General features: G+C 48.2%; 1 protein-coding gene across 1 annotated transcript in view; it reads left to right on the top strand.

Moving 5' to 3' along the window:
- nwd1 (NACHT and WD repeat domain containing 1) overlaps positions 1-17,235 on the top strand; it is a 57,169-nt gene extending 39,934 nt beyond the window's left edge. The window contains exons 16-20 of the mRNA XM_052030667.1: positions 1,371-1,525; positions 2,877-3,153; positions 4,927-5,483; positions 6,245-6,350; positions 16,937-17,235. Coding sequence (XP_051886627.1) covers positions 1,371-1,525; positions 2,877-3,153; positions 4,927-5,483; positions 6,245-6,350; positions 16,937-17,235 — 1,394 coding nt within the window. The remainder of the gene's footprint in view (positions 1-1,370; positions 1,526-2,876; positions 3,154-4,926; positions 5,484-6,244; positions 6,351-16,936) is intronic.
- Positions 17,236-17,757: the final 522 nt, after the last annotated feature.

Below are 17,757 nucleotides of genomic sequence, written 5' to 3'. Positions count from 1 at the left end.
AACTCCTGTGGGCATAGCCAATTGCTGCTGGGATCATTGCAAGGACCAGCTTCCAATTCAAGGATTTTGATTTTCATAATGAACACAAGAGTCACTGATTAGACTGATATATTAGGCTAAGCTTCAGATAATGTTGACTTGTTTCACTTTGACATTGTTCAAAAGGGGCTAAAAAATGTTACATTCAATAGGAAGTCAGTCCTGTTTGGTTTTGAATACATTACGGATTCTTTGATATACCAGGAGATGGTTCAGAACATTCAATACAGATACAAATGTTATTGTGATTTTGTAGTTATTTAAGTTTTATTTGGTCCAATATTTCCCAATTGCAGTGGTTCTGTCTGAAGTCTTTGGCACTGACCTACAGTGGTTTATAAATGCTTCTGTTTTAAATTCCTCATCCTCCTGTTTAAAGTTTCTATGGCTTATCTTCACCCTATCACAGTGACCTCCCCCAGCCCTATGCTCGTGATCCCTCCATTTTCCAAAGACAAAAGGTATTCACATTCACCATGTATCCAAGACCCCGTCAGCTACAAAAATCATCTCACATTAACTAAGATCATGACTGCCTAAAGTCCCAGGCACTTGGGATTATTTTAGTATTGATCTAAGAGGTACCAGAAATGGAGTAATTAGATGAGTGGAAGATTGTTTTGAGGGTGAGGAGGAAAGCCCACTTTGTTAGATTCTCTGAAAGCCATATGGTCTTTGACCAGACACAATGTCAAACCTAAAGGGGAAATAAACAGGGAAATGAAAGGTCTGAAGAAAAGTCATTAATCTGGAGTGTTGACTGTCTGAAATAGGTGCAGAAGGAGGCCATTTGGCCCCTCAAACCTGTTCCACCATCCACTGAGATCCTGGCTAATCTTCTGTCTCAGCTACATTTTCCTGCTCTATCCCTATGTTCCTTGATTCCTTTAATATCCATGAATCTATTGTTTTGAATGCAATTGATGGTTGGGTCCCCCCAGCCTTCAAGGTAGAGGATTCCAAAAATGCCCCACCCTCTGTGAGATGTCTCCTCTTTTCAGTGGTACTTGTGTGACCCTCTTTTTTTGACTCCTTGGCCAGGAGGAACATCACATGGATGTATCTTGTCCTACAGAGGGGATTCCAAGATATTGCAGGGGAAGAGAAAGAAGAGAGTGAAGGAGACATAGAGAAAGAGAGAGAGAGCGTGTGTGTGTGTGTGACTCCCCTGAATGGGAGGCCTCACACTCTAGTGCTCCTGAAATATAGTCATGAGCTTCACCTCAACACGTAGTTCTAGATGTGTGCTCGACACAAACTCAGCAGGTACTATTTTGGGGAAATTAAACATCGATCTTTAATATTCTAATTGGTTAATATTTTAATTACAGGATTTGGGAAGTATGCTCAGGTTTTCAAGCTGGATACCAACACGATTCTGAAAGCCTCGGCAATGGATTTGGAGCATGGTGACAGAGTTCACACTGCTGTAATCAGCAGAGACGAGAGCTCGCTGATCACTGGCTCCGTCGACGAGACCATTCGGGTAAACCAGGATTTTTGGAATTGCCATCAGACCTGCTGGGATTCACTGTCCATAAATGTCCTTTGTCCTCTGAACCCAGAGATGCTCTACCTCAATACCTCCCTGCCCACCACAAGCACAGCCTGATTATCTCTTCTAGATTAAGGGAAAACAATGGAATGAGAAATAAATTCTGACCTTACAAGTGAAGTGAATATTCTAAGATATTACGATACAAAACGGTGAATTCTTTTTGGCCCTCAGAGGTTTTATTAAGTTCAAACCTGTGTAGCTGTGGTGGACAACTGAACCCAGGGCTTGAGTTACCTTTCTGCTCCTTGATGGCAGAAGTACCTGTTTTAAAAGGTGATATTCCTTCATGAAAGGCTTCTGCTGGAGTGACTCTCTTGAGGGGCAGGCACGGTAGTGTAGCAGTTAGCGTAACACTATTACAGCACCAGCGACCCGGGTTCAATTCCGGTCGCTGCCTGTAAGGAGTTTGTATGTTCTCCCTGTGTGTCTGCGTGGGTTTCCTCCGGGTGCTCTGGTTTCTATCCACATTCCAAAGACGTACGGGTTAGGAAGTTGTGGGCATGCTATGTTGGTGCCGGAAGCGTGGCAGCACTTGCGGGCTGCCCCCCAGAACACACTATGCGAAAGATGTATTTCACTGTGTGTTTCGATGTACATGTGACTGATAAAGAAATCTTAACTAGAGTGCACAAGCTCCAAGCAGGGAAGACTAAGTTTACACTCCAAACCACTTCTAAGGGCTACTCACACGAAACACCTATTCCTACTAGTAACGTACCCCTTTATAGTGAAATATACATGCCAGATGTACAGTGGGTCTAGAGCTGTATAAGGGCCGGGATCTGAACCAGGGCCCAGATCAGATGGAGCCTAGTTCGGTCCCTGGGCATCTGATACTTGGTCCCAAGCCCAGTCATCGGATGGTAGATGTTAAGAATGTTCCATTCTTATACTTTGATGTAATGATTTGATATCATTGACTGGCTTGTTAAGCCAGTTCAGATAACATTTCTGACTCAACCACTTTGCTATGGGACTGGAGTCATATATCGATTAGACCTGAAGGACTCCACTGAATCAAATGGGTTTTTACAACTATTCCATAGTTTAATGGGCACCATTACTGACGCTTCTTTTTGTACCAGATTAAAGAATTTATCTCACATTTCTGGATCATTAATCTGTGTCTCTAGATTTCTAATCTGGTGACATAACCACTGTGTGACCATGGTTAGTGCCACGTATATTGAGCCTAATCAAGAGGTTGCCTAGAATCCTGGCTTGTAGGAATGGCAGGTTATAACAGTACAATGAGTCCTTGTTTATTCCTTCTTCATAGGTGTGGAGCTTGTCACCCGACGTCAAACTGATGGACTCGATAGAAGGAATGGGAGTTCCCATCACCTCACTGCTGCTCTCTGAGAACACCTTGATCTCAGCATCACGCAGTGCCTACTACCTAAAAATCTGGAACCTTGGCTACGATCGCCAGCACAACACGGTTACACCGTTCCATAACCGCAGTATGATCACTGGCTTGGCACAAGATGGCAACTTGGTGTGCTTTCCAAAAACAGGGGACTCGAAGAAAGTCGTCGTTTGGAACTCTGAAGAAGGTGATGCCTAAGGCTGTTTAGGTTACTCAACATTATTAAACATAAGTAAGATTAAAACCAAAGGTGCCATCTCTACACTGGTCCCTCTACACCCCGAGGTGGATGTGAATCAGTGAAACTTCTAATTAGATATTGTGTTCACCATTCAATGAGATTGTAGATAATCTTTTACTTCAGAGTTAATTTCCAGTAGTGCACCCTCTCACCTCAAATCCCTTAATGTCCAAAAATCTATCAATCACTTTCTTAAACTTATTCATTGACTGAGCCTCTTAGCCACTGAATTCCACAGACTGACTACCCCAGGTGAGGAAATTTCTTCTCGTTTTCGGTTCTGGATGGTTAGCTGTTCAATTTGAAACCGTGGCCCTCAATTCTAGACTCTCAGACAGAGAAATCATCATCTATTTGGTCAAACTGTGTAAGAATTTTGTGCTTCAATGCAATCATCTCTCAGCCTTCTCAAATCTAGAGCGAACGGGTCCAGTCTGTTTAATTTCTCCTCAGTTGACAAACCCACTGGTCCCAGGATTCAATCTTTTCTCTCTCTATCATAAGTAGTTGCATTGATCATCAACTATCCATTTACACGATTGCTATTTTACTCACCCGCACCCCCCCCCCTCACTCACCCACACACTAGGGGCAATTTACCCTGGCCAATTAACCTACCAAACTGCATATCTATGGGATGTGGGAGAAAATCCGCACCGTCACAGCGAGAACATGCAAACTCCACACAGACAACACAGGAGGTGGGGATTAAACCTGGGTGTCTGTCACTACGAAGCGGGGGTCTACTAGCTGCACCACTATGTCACCTTGCCTGAGGTAGGGAGACCAGATCTGTACACAGCATTCCGGGTATGGTCACGTCAGGGCCTATGTAATTTCAGTAAAATCTTTTCACATATACTCATATCCTCTTGTAATGAAAACCAACATACCGTTTGCCTTCTTAGTTGCTTGCTGGGCCTGCGTGTTAACTCTCAATGATACGTGCACAAATTACCCAGGTCCCTCAGAATGCCAACAGCTTGCAATAGTGTTCAAGGGGAGGGAAGTCAGGATGAACCTTTGTAAAACATTGGTTCACCACAGATGGAGTATTGTGGATGCCACACGTCAGGGAAGGCCTTGGAGAGACTGCGGGAGAGACTTACCAAAAATGATTCCAGAGACCAGGGACTTGATGTAGGCAGACCAGAGAAGCCAGGGTTGTTGCTGGAATAGAGGAGCCCTTGAGGGAATCTGCTGGAGGCATTTTGAGGGGTACAGATAGTGGTGGGATGGGGAAAGTCTCTCTGTGGACAACCTGAGAAGGAATCTCAGCTCAAGTCTATCGCCCTGGCCACCTTCTCTCCCATCGACCCACTCAGAAAAATATCTCCCACCCCCTCTTATGATAGAGAGAGTATAGATTGAATCCTGGGATGAGTGGGTTTGTCAACTGAGGAGAAATTAAACAGTCTGGACCTATTCGCTCTAGAGTTGAGAAAGCTGAGAGATGATTGCATTGAGACACAAAATTCTTATGGCGCTTGACCCAATAGATGATGATTTCCCTGACTGAGAGTCCAGAATTGGGGGCCAGGGTTTCAAGTTGAACAGCCAGCCATTCAGAACCGACCACCACCTTCCCCCCAATTTTCCCATCCTTCTGCGACTCCCTCAAAAGTGTGATTCCCACCCCCGCCCCCGAATGCACCCCTCTTGCTTCTCTTCTGGTGGCGGCGCGTCACCCTGACTAACTCTGGCCCGTTCTGGCCGCAGGTGTGGCGCTCCGGACCCTGGGTGCCGGCTCCGAGCTGCGCTGCCTGGCCGTGGCCGAGCGGAGGAAGGCGGTGGTCTGCGGGCTGCAGTCGGGCTCGCTCCTAGTCTTCTGCGCCCGGGGGTGGCAGGAGCTGGAGCGCCGACCCCCGGCCGAGCCCGGTGGCGGTGGCGCCGTCCAGTGCCTTGCCCTCAGCAGCCGGGAGGAGCGGCTGGCGGCGGCTGACTGCAGCTCGGTGAGGGTGTACGCCCTGGGCGCTGCGGAGCCCCACCCGGTGCTGGGGCAGGTTCTGGTCACGGTCACTGTCCCGCCTCGGTCCGTCGTGTCCGCCGTCGCCGTCCTCGCAGACTCCAGCCTGCTGCTCGGCACCGACGCCGGGAGGCTGCAGCTCTACAGCGCCGGGAGCCCGTCGCCCACGGCGCTGGAGCCGCACGACAGCAGGGTCACCTGCCTGCAGACCAGTCACTGTGAACGGTACGCATTCAGCGGATGCCTGGGACCCGTCCAGAGAGTGTGGGACCTGTCTACCCGGAGGTGGCAGCACCAGATGTTCTACAAGGTGAGAAACAGCAGTCTCAGGTCCGACCACAGAATGATATTTGGAGGCCTTTCAGCCCATCGTACTACCGACCTATCGCACTTTTTCTTCTCCTTCTCAGTACTTACCTGGTTCCCACTTGATGGTTCTTATTGAACCTGCTGCCCCCATTTTCTTTGGCAGTGTGCTCCAGTCCAACGTCACTGTGAAATGAATGAAGGGATAGTGCAGGAACTACTAAGATAATAGAGGATTTTCATCACTGTTGGTCTGCACTTTAAAATCTAACAACACAGACCTGACCACTGTGGTCTTCCTTATTACTAAAACTAATTTTTATTTAGCCAACATAATCAAAGACCCCTCCCACCCCGGTCATTCTCTCTTCTCCCCACTTCCATTGGGCAGAAGATACATAAACCTGAGAACACTCACCACCAGAACTAAGGACAGCTTCCATCCCGCCATTATAAGGTTCTTGAACGGACCTCTTAGATGAGAAAGGTGAACCCTTGATCTCCCAATCTACCTCATTATGGCCCTTGCACCTTATTGTCTGCCTGCAATACACTTTCTCTGTAACCGTAACACTTTATTCTGCATTCTGATTTTGCTTTTCCCTTTGTACTACCTCGATGTACTTAAGCATGGAATGATCTGCCTGGATGTCACGCAAAACAAAAGCTTTTCACTGTATCTTGGTACATGTGACAATAATAAACCAATTACCAATTGACACGGGGGAAGCGCACACTGACTCTCTGCTCTTCTCACCCAATTAGGGTGCATTCTTCGAAGGGGTGGTCTGTGCTGCGTTCTCACAGGACGATCGCTACATCTATACCGGCTCCCAGGATCGCAGCATCAAAGTCTGGGACGTTCAGAACGGTTGGTGACCCTGTTGCTTGCTTTGGTATCCAAACAGATGGAAATCCTTTGTACTTAAGGAAGAACGTATTTGCAGAAGGGTTCACTGGGTTGAGTCCTGGAAGCGGTTGACGTATGAGGAAATGTTGAGCAGGTGGGGTAGAGAAGGATGAGAGGGGATCTTATCTGAAACACGTAAAACTATGAAGGGTATTTACACGGTGGATGCTGAGAAGATATTTCTCCCAGGGAGGGTGTCTGGAAAGTTTCAGGAGTTGAGGGAGAATTTCCTCGCCCAGAGGGTTGTGAACCTTTGACGTTCTCTCTCCCACAGAGCCTGAGGAGCTGTCATTTGGATATATCCAAGGCAACGACTGACAGACATTGACACTGCATGGGACTCAGGGAGTATGGGAAGACAGTGGGAATGTGGCTTTGAGGCCAAGGTTGGATCATTGAATGGTGGTGCAGGCCTGGGGCACTGACCAGCGTACCCCTTGGTAGCTTGCTCCACAATCCTTGTGAAAGCCCTCCTTGCATCTGCTCCTCCCGCTGCTGCAGAGGTGGCCTGGGCCTTCCTGAGCTCTTGCGCCTGTTCAGGGAGACTGAGGGAGGGGCCACGGTACACTGAGTGCTCCGCGCTTCATCAAGTCCCTTGTACATCAAGGTACACGCACTGGCAGCTGCCGGTGCTCTGGTGAATTTACTCCGCGGTGAGGCAGAGGAAAAAGGAGGAGCTGGTCACTGACTTCGGGAAGCAGGGTGGAGTACTCGCCCCTGCCTTTATCAATGGCGCTGAGGTGGAGATGGTTGAGAGCTTCAAGTTCCTCGGTGTAAATATCACCAACAGTTTCTGGTCCAGCCACATGGACACTACGGCCAAAAAAAGCATCTCTACTTCCTCAGAAGGCTAAGAACATTTGGCATGTCCCCGATGACTCTTACTAATTTTTATCGATACACCATAGAAAGCGTCCTATCCGGACGCATCACGGCAACTGCTCTGCCTGTGACCACAAGAAATTGCAGAGAGTTGTGGACACAGCCCAGTCCATCACGGAAACCAACCTCCCCTCTGCGGACTCCATCTACACTTCCCGCTGCCCTGGGAAAGCAGCCAGCATGATCAAAGTACCCTTCCCACCCCAGTCATTCTCTCCTCTCCCCTCTCCCATTGAGCAGACGGTACAAAAGCCTGTGAGCACAAACCACCAGACTCAAGGACAGCTTCTATCAAACTCTTGAACGGACCTCTCGTACACTAAAGGACGAACTCTTGATCTCCCAATCTATCTCATCATGGCACCTTATTGTCTACCTGCACTGCACTTTCTCTGTAACCCCAACATTATATTCTGCATTCTGTTTTCTCTTTACTACCTTGATGTACTTATGCATGGCATGATCTGTCTGGAAGGCACATGACAAAAACTTTTCACTATATCTCGGTACATGTGACAATAATAAACCAATACCCACACCCCTGGCTGCAGACCAAAGGAGTAAACAAACGGTGCCTGGAGCATTGAGGGAGTGAGAAGCCAACTTTATTTAGCTATTAAAAGTAGGCAATGGCAGAAAACTATGGGTCATTGTGTATAGATCAACCAATAACACATCTCCCTACTGCCCCACCTCTCCACCATTGTCTTGTTAGTAAGGTGCTCGTCCAAGTACAAGATGCCAAGGGTTTTTCTCACCATTGGGCCCAGGACCCACTACAGGCTGGCTGAAAACATTTTCTTGAGCTCCCCTCTAATCCATCTCTCACTTTGAATCTTGTGCGCCTGTTATTGCAAAGTAGTTCTTTCACTCATTATCTTAAGATAAAATAAGTTATTTATTTATCAGTCACATGTACATCGAAACACACAGTGAAATGCATCTTTTTGCATTACTGAGAATGTGCTGGGGACAGTCCACAAGTGTCGGCACTCTTCTGGCGCCAACATAGCACGCCCACAGCTCCTAACCTGTACATCTTCGGAATGTGGGAGGAAACCCACACAGATACACGGGGAGGATGTACAAACTCCTTACAGACAGCAGCGGGAATTGAACCCAGGTCGCTGGCGCTGTAATAGTGTCATGCTAACTGCTACACTACCCAACTCAATTACATCTCCCCCTTGGCCCTCTTTGTTTCATAGAAAATAACCACAGCCTAATATCCTCCAGCCCTTGTTAACCTCTGTAACCTTTCCTGTGCAGTCACATCCTTCCTTAGATTTTTGGATTCTGGGGCTTAAGAGGAGCCAAGTGTTGTGGAGGCTGGAAGGTGGAGCTGAGGCAATCAGCTCAACCATGGTGTTATTAAACGGTGGAGCAAGTTTGAGAGACCATTGTATAAATCATTGGTGAGGCTGCACTTGGAGTACTGTGTACAGTTTTGGTCGCCTTGTTGTCATAGGAAATACATGATTAAGCTGGAAAGGGTGCAGAAAAGATTTACAAGGATGTTGCCAGGACTAGAGGGCTTGAGTTTAAGGGAGAGGTTGCCCAGGCTAAGTCTTTATTCCTTGGAACATAGGAGAATGAGGGAGCGACCTTACAGAAATGTTTAAAATTATGAGAGGCATAGATAAGGTGGTCGACAACAGTCTTTTCCCCAGGGTAGGGGAGTCCAAAACTAGGGGGTGTGGGTTTAGGGTGAGAGGGGAAAGATTTAAAAGGGACCTGAGGGGCAACATTTTCATGCAGAGGGTGGTGAGTATATGGAACGAGCTGCCAGAGGAAGTGGGTGAGGCAGGTACAACAGTATCATTCAAGAAGCACTTGGATAGGTACATGGGGGGGGAGGGGCTCGGAGGGATGTGGGCCGAAGGCAGAAAATTGGGATGAGCTGGGTGGACAATGTGGCCGACATAGACTCATTGGGCAGAAGGGCCTGTATCTGTGCTGTGTTGCTCTATGAATCTATGTGACTGACTGCTGCTCTTTATTCCTATGTTCCCGTAATGTGTTGACCAGAACTCTATACACCACTGTGACCGTGACCTAATTAATGTGAGAGTTCAGTGTGCGATCTTCCTGTTCTTATATTCTATGCCCATATGCTTCTTAATCACATTATTCAGCTATCCTGCTGCCTCCAAGGACCTGTGCACCTGCACTCAGTCTCTCTTTCCTTCATTGTTTATTTTATTCCTATTTCTCCTTCCCACATGCTCCACTCCTCACTTCTCCAGATTTAACTTTCCATCTGCCACCTTCCTTCCTGACCACTGATGTCTTCCTGAAGTCTTCAGCATTCCTCTTCACTCCCAACCAAAGGGATCATCTTTGTATCATCTGCAAACTTCCTAATCACGTTCCCTGAATTTAAGTCAAAAGTCGCTGAGAAATACCCCATAGGGTAAGGGGTTTGCCAGCAATGCTATCTGCTTATAAGTACGGGGATGCATTGACCACAGTTGCACCCGTAAGGGCTCCCGTGAAGAACACAGACCCCCGTCAACAGTCGGAAAGCTTTTTGCTCCCTCAGTGTTGCGGATGACAAATTTCCTGGCGGTGAATGCTGTGTTTCCACAAACATGAAAGGTGCCTCCATTTGCAGAGCGACTGCACCGTCGGACATTTTTTAGCAGCCATCAGCACCCACAGGGATGGATCCCGGATGGACAAGGGCTGCCACCTACTTCTCTGGCTCCTCACGCCAGTGCACGCCCCAACTACAGCAACTGAGTGCTAACGGGACGAGAGTCATTCACGGCCCAGAACCAGTGTGGAGTACCTCACTGCTCTTCTAAAAAATGAGATTCCATTGCCTGAATCAGTCCGGTCCCCAATCGTTGGTCATATATATATAGAAAACGATTTGGGATCGAAGGCAGGTGGCATGATTAGTAAGCTTGCAGATGACACTAAAACTGGTGGTATAGTGGAGAATGAAGAAGGTTGTCTAAGGTTGCAACAGGATCGGACTAGTGCAAAATACTTTCTGGGGAGTTAAACCAGGGCAGGCCATACACAGTGCACGGTAGGGCCCTGGGGAGTGTTATAGAACAGAGAGACCTTGGGGTACAGGTACATAATTCCCTGAAAGTGCCACACAGGTCGACAGAATGGTGAGGAAGGCTTATGGTATGCTTGCCTTCGTCAGCTGTGGCATTGAGTACAAGAGTCAGGACGCCAAATCGTTGGTCAGGAGTACAAATCGTTGGTTCGGCTGCACTTGGAGTACTGTGCGGAGCTCTGGTTCCCAGTGGGGTGGAGAGAACCTTCAGACTGATAGGAAACTGCTCAACATCGTGTTGCCTTCAATTCAGGATCATCATCATCCCATCAACCTGAGTAGTCAAGGTGCAATACGTAGATGCATGGACTCATTCACTGAGGCACGCGAGAGGTTGGGCTTTACACGGCGAATGGCATGGCTTCCATGACAGGACTCTGGAAAACGTGGAACACAACATAAGAAATAGAATTAGGGGTCAACCATTCATCCCTTGTGTCTGTTTCACAGATTCAGAGAGATTCATGGAAACAGGCCCTTCGGCCCAACTCGTCCCTGCCAACCAAAATGCCTGTTTATGCTAATCCCACTTGCCTGCATCTGGCCCATATCCCTCTAAACCTTTCCTATCCTTGAACCTGTCCAAATGTCTCTTAAACTGTGTTATTGTACTCACCTCTATCACCTGCTCTGGCAGCTTGTTCCATATACCCACCACCCTCTGCGTCAAAAAATTTGCCCCTCAGCTCCCTTTTAAATCCTTCCCCTCTCACCTTAAACCTATGCCCTGGTTTTGGACTCCCCTACCCTGGAAAAAGCCTGTGACTATCTACTCTGTCTACTCCCCTCATGATTTTATAAACCTCTGTAAGGTCACCCCTCAGCCTATCCTCAGTCCCAGCCTATCCAGTCTCTCCTTATAACCCAAGAACATAAAACCTAAAAAGATAGGAGTGGGAGTCGGCTGATTTGGCCCAGGTCTCATCTCCCCTTCTGGGTCAGATCCCCATTAGCCCTCAATTCCCTGAGCTCTCAAGAACTGGTCTGCTTCCTTAAGCACCTCCAATGATCTACTTCCTCTCTAAATATCTCCAATGATCTCGCCTCCACAACCCTACTGGGGTGATTCACCACCTTGTTGGATGAGAGGTGAAGATTTAGCAGTGGGAAACGTTGAACCAAGTGTTGAGGTGACGACGTGGCCTTGCTGGACACTGGTCCACACTTGAATTGGCTCTGTTGTGGAGCGACTGGTTGAGGTTACAACTTGCATGCCATCTTGTGGTAGGTGTAAGATGGCGATGAATTTTTTTCTGCTGGGGAAATTTGAGGAGGATGTCCACAGTTCCTTTCGATCTCCATAGAGTCATACAGCACAGAAACAGGCCCATTGGCCCAACTGGTCCATGCCGACCAAGATTCCCATCTAAGCTCCTCCCATTTGCCCGTGTTTGGCCCATATCTCCCTAAACCTTTCGTATCCATGTAACTATCCAAATGTCTTTTAAATGTTGTTAATATACCTGACTCAATCACTTCCTCTGGCAACACGTTCCATAGACATACCACCCTCTGCGTGAAGTTACCCCTTAGGTCCCTCTTAAATCTTTCCCCTCTCAACTGAAACCCGTGCCCTCTAATTTTTGATTCCCTTTTCCTGGGAAAAAAAGCCGCTTGCATCAACCACATCTATGCCCCTCGATTTTATACTCATTGGTTGGAGTCAAAGGCTTCAGTGAGGTTGTGAAAGGCCGTGCACAGTGGCTGGTGCTGCTCCCTGCATTTCTCTTGGGGATGTCACACAGTGAAGATCGTGTCCACTGTGCCTCGAGATGGACAGAATCCACATTGTGATTTGGGGAGTAGCTCTTCAGCCACTGGGAGGGGCAGTTGAGGGAGATCCCTGGCAATGACTTCCCCTTGACAGCAGAGTTCCCTCAATAGTTACCGCAGATGGATTTATCTCCTTTCCTGAATCTGGTTGTGACTGTCCCTGCCGTATACTCACCTTCCCAGACCCAGGAGATGAGGTCGCAGATTTCTGACTGACTTTCCTCCCCACCAATTTTTAGAACTTTCTGCTGGAATGTCGCCCTCTCCTGAGGCCTTGTTGTTTTGTGGTTGGCACATGGCCTTTTGGGCTTGTTGCCAACCAGGGGTGGACCAAGTGGGATGGAGTCAATGGGGCTCACTTCAAGGACAGAGTCACGGCTGACGAGTGCAGCCAGTGATGTCACCCATGGGACAAACGTCTCAGCAGGTAATTGCTTACATGATAGTGTAGTGGTTAGTGTAACGCTATTACAGCGCCAGCGACCCGGGTTCAATTCCGGCCACTGTCTGCAAGGAGTTTGTACATTCTCCCCGTGTCTGCGTGGGTTTCCTCCGGGTGCTCCGATTTCCACCCACATTCCAAAGACGTACGGATTAGGAGCTGTGGGCATGTTATGTTGGCACCGGAAGCGTGGCAACACTTGCGGGCTGCCCACAGAACACTCTACGCAAAAGATGTATTTCACTGTGTGTTTCGATGTACGTGTGACTAATAAAGAGATCTTAATCTTACTGTTAGTTGAAACCCACTCTGTAGACCTTGGAAGGGAGCTTGCAGTGTCCTGAAACTGCCCACTCACGTCCCCTGACATCAGCGGGGTGTCCCTTTAAGCAGGGAGAAGGGCAGCAGTCTGACCGACTGTGCCTGTGGCGGTCCTTCCCCTATCACCCCCCCCCCCCCCCCACAGCATCTTCCACCCTCACCCTGAATGGTAGCTATGACAGTGTTGCTGTCTGGCTACCATGGGGAATGTTCCTTTAAGGGCTGAAGTCTGACTTGGGATTGCTGTGCAATGAATCATAGAGTTATACAGCAATGATACAGGCCCTTCGGCCCAACTCATCCATGCTGACCAAAATGCCCACCTGAGTTCCAATTCCCTGCGTTTGGTCCATATCCCTCTAAACCTTTCCTATCCATGTACCTGTCCAGATATCTTCTAAACATTGTAATTGTACCCGCCTCTACCACTTCCTCTGGCAATTCATTCCATACACCCAGTACTCTCTGTGTGGAAAAACCTGCCCCTCTGGACCCTTTAAATCTTTCCCCTCTCACCATAAACCTTTGCCCTCTAAAGATCCCCTACCCTGTGACCATCCACCTTAATTATGCCCCTTATGATTTGATGTCAGCCATCTGCCTCCCACACTCCAAGGAAAACAGTCCCATCCTATCCAGTCTCTCTGTATAACTCAAACTGCCCTGTCTCTGCTCATCCTTGTGAACCTTTTCTGCACCCTTTCTGGCTTAATGACGTCTGTCCTGTAGCAGGGCGACCAGAACTACACATGTACTCCAAGTGCTGAAGTGTTGTCAACTGGGCTGAATTAAACCTGGTCCCATCAGTGGCTGCAGGCGTCTCCTTTAGTTCTTCATTCCGCCTGTCAACCTCCCCAGTGCTGATTCCCTCTCATTAATTTCTTTAATTTAATTAATTAATTAAATTAATTAAATTCATTAATAGCACAACGCTATTACAGCGCCAGCGATTGGGGTCCGATTCCCTTCGCTGTCTGTAAGGAGTTTGTGCGTTCTCCCCATGTGTCTGCATGGGTTTCCTCCAGGTGCTCCGGTTTCCTCCCACATTCTAGAGATGTACGGGTAGGTTAATTTGGGGGTTTAAAATGGGCGGCGCGGACTCGTTGGGCCGGAAGGGCCTGTTAGCATGCTGTAAATAAAATTTAAAAAAAAATCTTTTGTAGGTGGGAGGGCCTTATTTGTGATTAGCATTAAATACAGCTATATTTTAGTGCACCAAGAACAAGTGAAATCCATTTTCTACTCCTTAGTGTCAGTGTCATGGACCTAGGGTTTGCACATGACCACTCCAGTATTAACAGCCACACACAACATCAGATCACCAGTGTCACATCCTGTGGGCCCTGCCAACTAGATCCTGGGTTCATTTCTTGACACCAGGTCATTATTTGTCTGCCTGGAAATGAGTTTGCATTCCCCAAAACAGACCAGCTGTAACTAACAAGCATTCATCACCCTCTCTTAGACAGTACCAATGACAGTTGTGTCATCTGGGTGACCTTGGTCTCCACCCTATCACCAACACTGTGATGTGGTTGAGAGATTGGAGATGGTTGAGAGCTTCAAGTTCCTTGAAATATCACCAACAGCTTGTCCTGGACCAGCCACCGGATGCTACGGCCAAGAAAACACGTTAACGCCTCTACTTCCTCAGAAGGCTAAGGAAATTTGGCACGTCACCAATTTTCACAGATGCACCATAGAAAGCATCCTATCCGGATGCATCACAGCTTGGTATAGCAACTGCTCTGCCCAGGATCACAAGAAATTGCAGAGGGTTGTGAACATAGCCCAGTCCCTCACGCAAACCAGTCCCCCTCCATTGACTCTTGAACGGACCTCTCATGCACTAAAAGATGAACTCTTGATCTCCTAATCTACCTCATCGTGGCCCTTGCATTTTATTTGTCTACCTGCACTGCACTTCCTCTGTAACTGTAACACTTTATTCTGCATTCTGTTTTCCTTTTTGCTACCTCGATGTACTTATGTGTGGAATGATCTGTCTGGATGGCACGCATACAAAATCTTTTCACTGTATCTCGGTACATGTGACAGTAATAAACCAATCCAATCCAATGCAACATTCCCTTTGTTCTCTCCAGCCCTCCACCTCTCTGCAACTTAAAACACGCTTATGTCCTCACTTTTTCCAGTTCTGATGAAGGGTCATCAGCCTGAAGCATTAACCCTGTTTCTCTCTCCACGGACGCTGCCTGACCTGCTGTGTTTAAAACTTTGGTTGGGCCACTTTTGGAATATTGTGTGCATTTCTGGTCACCCCATTACAGGAAGGATGTGGAGGCTTTGGAGAGGGTGCAGAAGAGGTTCACCAGGGTGTTGCCTGGATTAGAGAGTATTAACGATAAGGAGAGGTTGAACAGGCTTGGATTGTTTTCTCTGTAGTGACAGAGGCTGAGGAGAGACCTGATAGAAGTTTATAAAATCATGAGAGGCATGGATAGGTGCTCCCTAGGGTGTAAATGTCAAATACTAGAGGGCACAGCTTCCAAGGTGAGAGGGGGAAAGTTTAAGGGACGTTAACGAGGCAAGTCTTTTACACAGACAGTGGTAGGTGCCTGGAACTCAATGCCAGAAGTGGTGGAAGCAAATACGATAGCAACATTTCACAAGCAGTTATACAGACACATGAACAGGCAGGAAATAGAGGGAGGTAGACCATCTGCAGGCAGTTTAAACTGGCATCCTGGTCAGTACAGACATAGTGGGCTGAAGGGCCTGTTCCTGTGCTGTACTGTTCTCTGTACCTCCTGCATTTCTGCTTTTACTTCTGCAGTTTTTTTTGCCTTTTACCCCTTCAGCATTGCCCTTCTGACAATGCAGCACACCTTAATACTGCTCCCCCACTCCCACGGTTGCCTGCTTCCTGTCATTTGCTGCTTGAGTAATATAGTCAGTATACCCTCTGCATGCCTCTCCATCAATGCAGTGGTACTGCCCTTCCATGATGCAAGACTTCCTTAGTACAGCTCCTCCAACCACACAATACTCCCTCAATGCTGTTCCTTTGATGATCCAAAACTTCCCGAGTTCTGGTCCACTGTCAGTGTATTCCTTCAGTGCCACCCCTGCAGTGCACCCTCGAGAGTGCTCCTACAGTACAGTACTCCCCTCAGTGCTGGCCTTCCAACAATGCATTCTCCCTCAAAACACTCACTGCAATGATGCAATACTTTATCAATGCAGTACACTCTCAGCACTATTCCTTCACCGGTGTGTGGCCTGACAGTCCAGCACTCCCTCTGTATTCCCCCTCTGAGAGTGCTGTGCTCACACAGTAGTGGCCCTTCAATAGAACAACACACGACCTGCTGGAGGAACTCAGCGGGTCGAGCAGCATCTGTGGTGGGTGGAAGGAATTCTGGATGTTTCGGGTCGAAACCCTGCATCGAAAATTGTCAACGCGAAGCATCAACAATTCCTATTCCTCCCCCCCACCCCCACCCCCCACACACACAGATGCTGCTCGACCCGCTGAGCTCCCCCAGCAGATTGCTTGCTGCTCCAGACTCCAGCGTCTGTAGTCTCTTGTGTCTCCTTTCAACAGAAGCTCACTCCCTCAGTCCTGCAACTGACTGTGTAGCTGCTCCTCGGTGCTGCCTCTCCGACAGTACGGCACTGTCTGTTCATTGAACCTGTTACTATCAGAGATACCACTCGATCAGAATGTTACTTCCATTGGCCTCGACATAACAAATGCCCCAAGTCCCCGGCTAGAGTTGGAATCAAAAACCTTCAGGGTCGGAGATAAGACAGCTTAGCCACTTGAGCTAAAGCTGACACCTGTGTATAAGGGAAACCAATTTCCTCTCTGTGTGTTTGTGTGTGTGCGTAAAACAATTTGGTTAATCTCTTCATGCTCAGTTCCTGTCTCATTAACCAACATACTTCAAACGGCAGAGATCTGTGTCAAAATAGTTTGGTTGGGAATTGAACAGTAAAAAGTTAAGCAGCAGCAACCTCTCAGAAAGTGTGAGAGGTGTGAAAGCTGCGGTGTACAGGACCTGACTGATCACATCCCGTTGCCTTCTGCAGGCTCACTGCTGGCACTGCAGTACGTGTACGCTGGGGTAACCAGGATCCATTCAACGGCAGACGGGATGGTAGCCAGCACGAGACTGGGCTACGTCATCAGACAGAGGTTCATGTGCCCTCCAGTTGTCGATCCCAGTTACGATGTGCTCAGGGGCATCAAGGCCACTTGCTCCGTGAGATCCAGGGTGGGCAAAGGCTCCACTGCCAAGGGACACGGCAGCAGGAAGACCCCAAAGAGCCCGGAGACCCGGAGCCCACCCCAGAAGCCCGCGCCCTCACGTGCCTGCTCCGTGCTCTGACACATGTGGGCGCACACTTCCTGCAGCTTGGCGAGTGACTCACCCTCTCTAAAGCACCAGTTATCAACACGTTATCAAAGGACGAGCCTCAACGCACAGGCAAATAACACTCCAGCTAATAGATTGTTTGATTCTATTCCTAGCAACCACAGGCCAGATTGAACAGATAGTGCGGAGTGAAAAAAAGAAGTCATATTTTTCAGCTCTCTGCTGGCAGAGTCCTGCGACCGTCCTCTGAAAGTGGTGATTCTGGGAACTCCCCTCCCTCAGCTCCCTCCTGTATGTGCTGACTCTCCATCCCCTCCCCAAAGCCACTGACTGTTTTTTCCATTTGATCACTCGGGAGGTGTGGGCGACATTGCAGGTCATCGATATTTTCCCCACCCCTACTTTGGCCTTGAACTGAGTTGGTTGCTAGGCCGCACTGTACGGTCTTTGACACAACATGTCTGGAGTCATAGAACATAGAACACCAGAGCTCGGTACAGGCCCTTCGGACCACAATGTTGTGCCGACATTTTA

The sequence above is a fragment of the Pristis pectinata genome, chromosome 15, assembly GCF_009764475.1.
Source record: "Pristis pectinata isolate sPriPec2 chromosome 15, sPriPec2.1.pri, whole genome shotgun sequence".
NCBI lineage: Eukaryota > Metazoa > Chordata > Chondrichthyes > Rhinopristiformes > Pristidae > Pristis > Pristis pectinata.
This window is presented reverse-complemented; position numbering and strand designations above follow the sequence as displayed.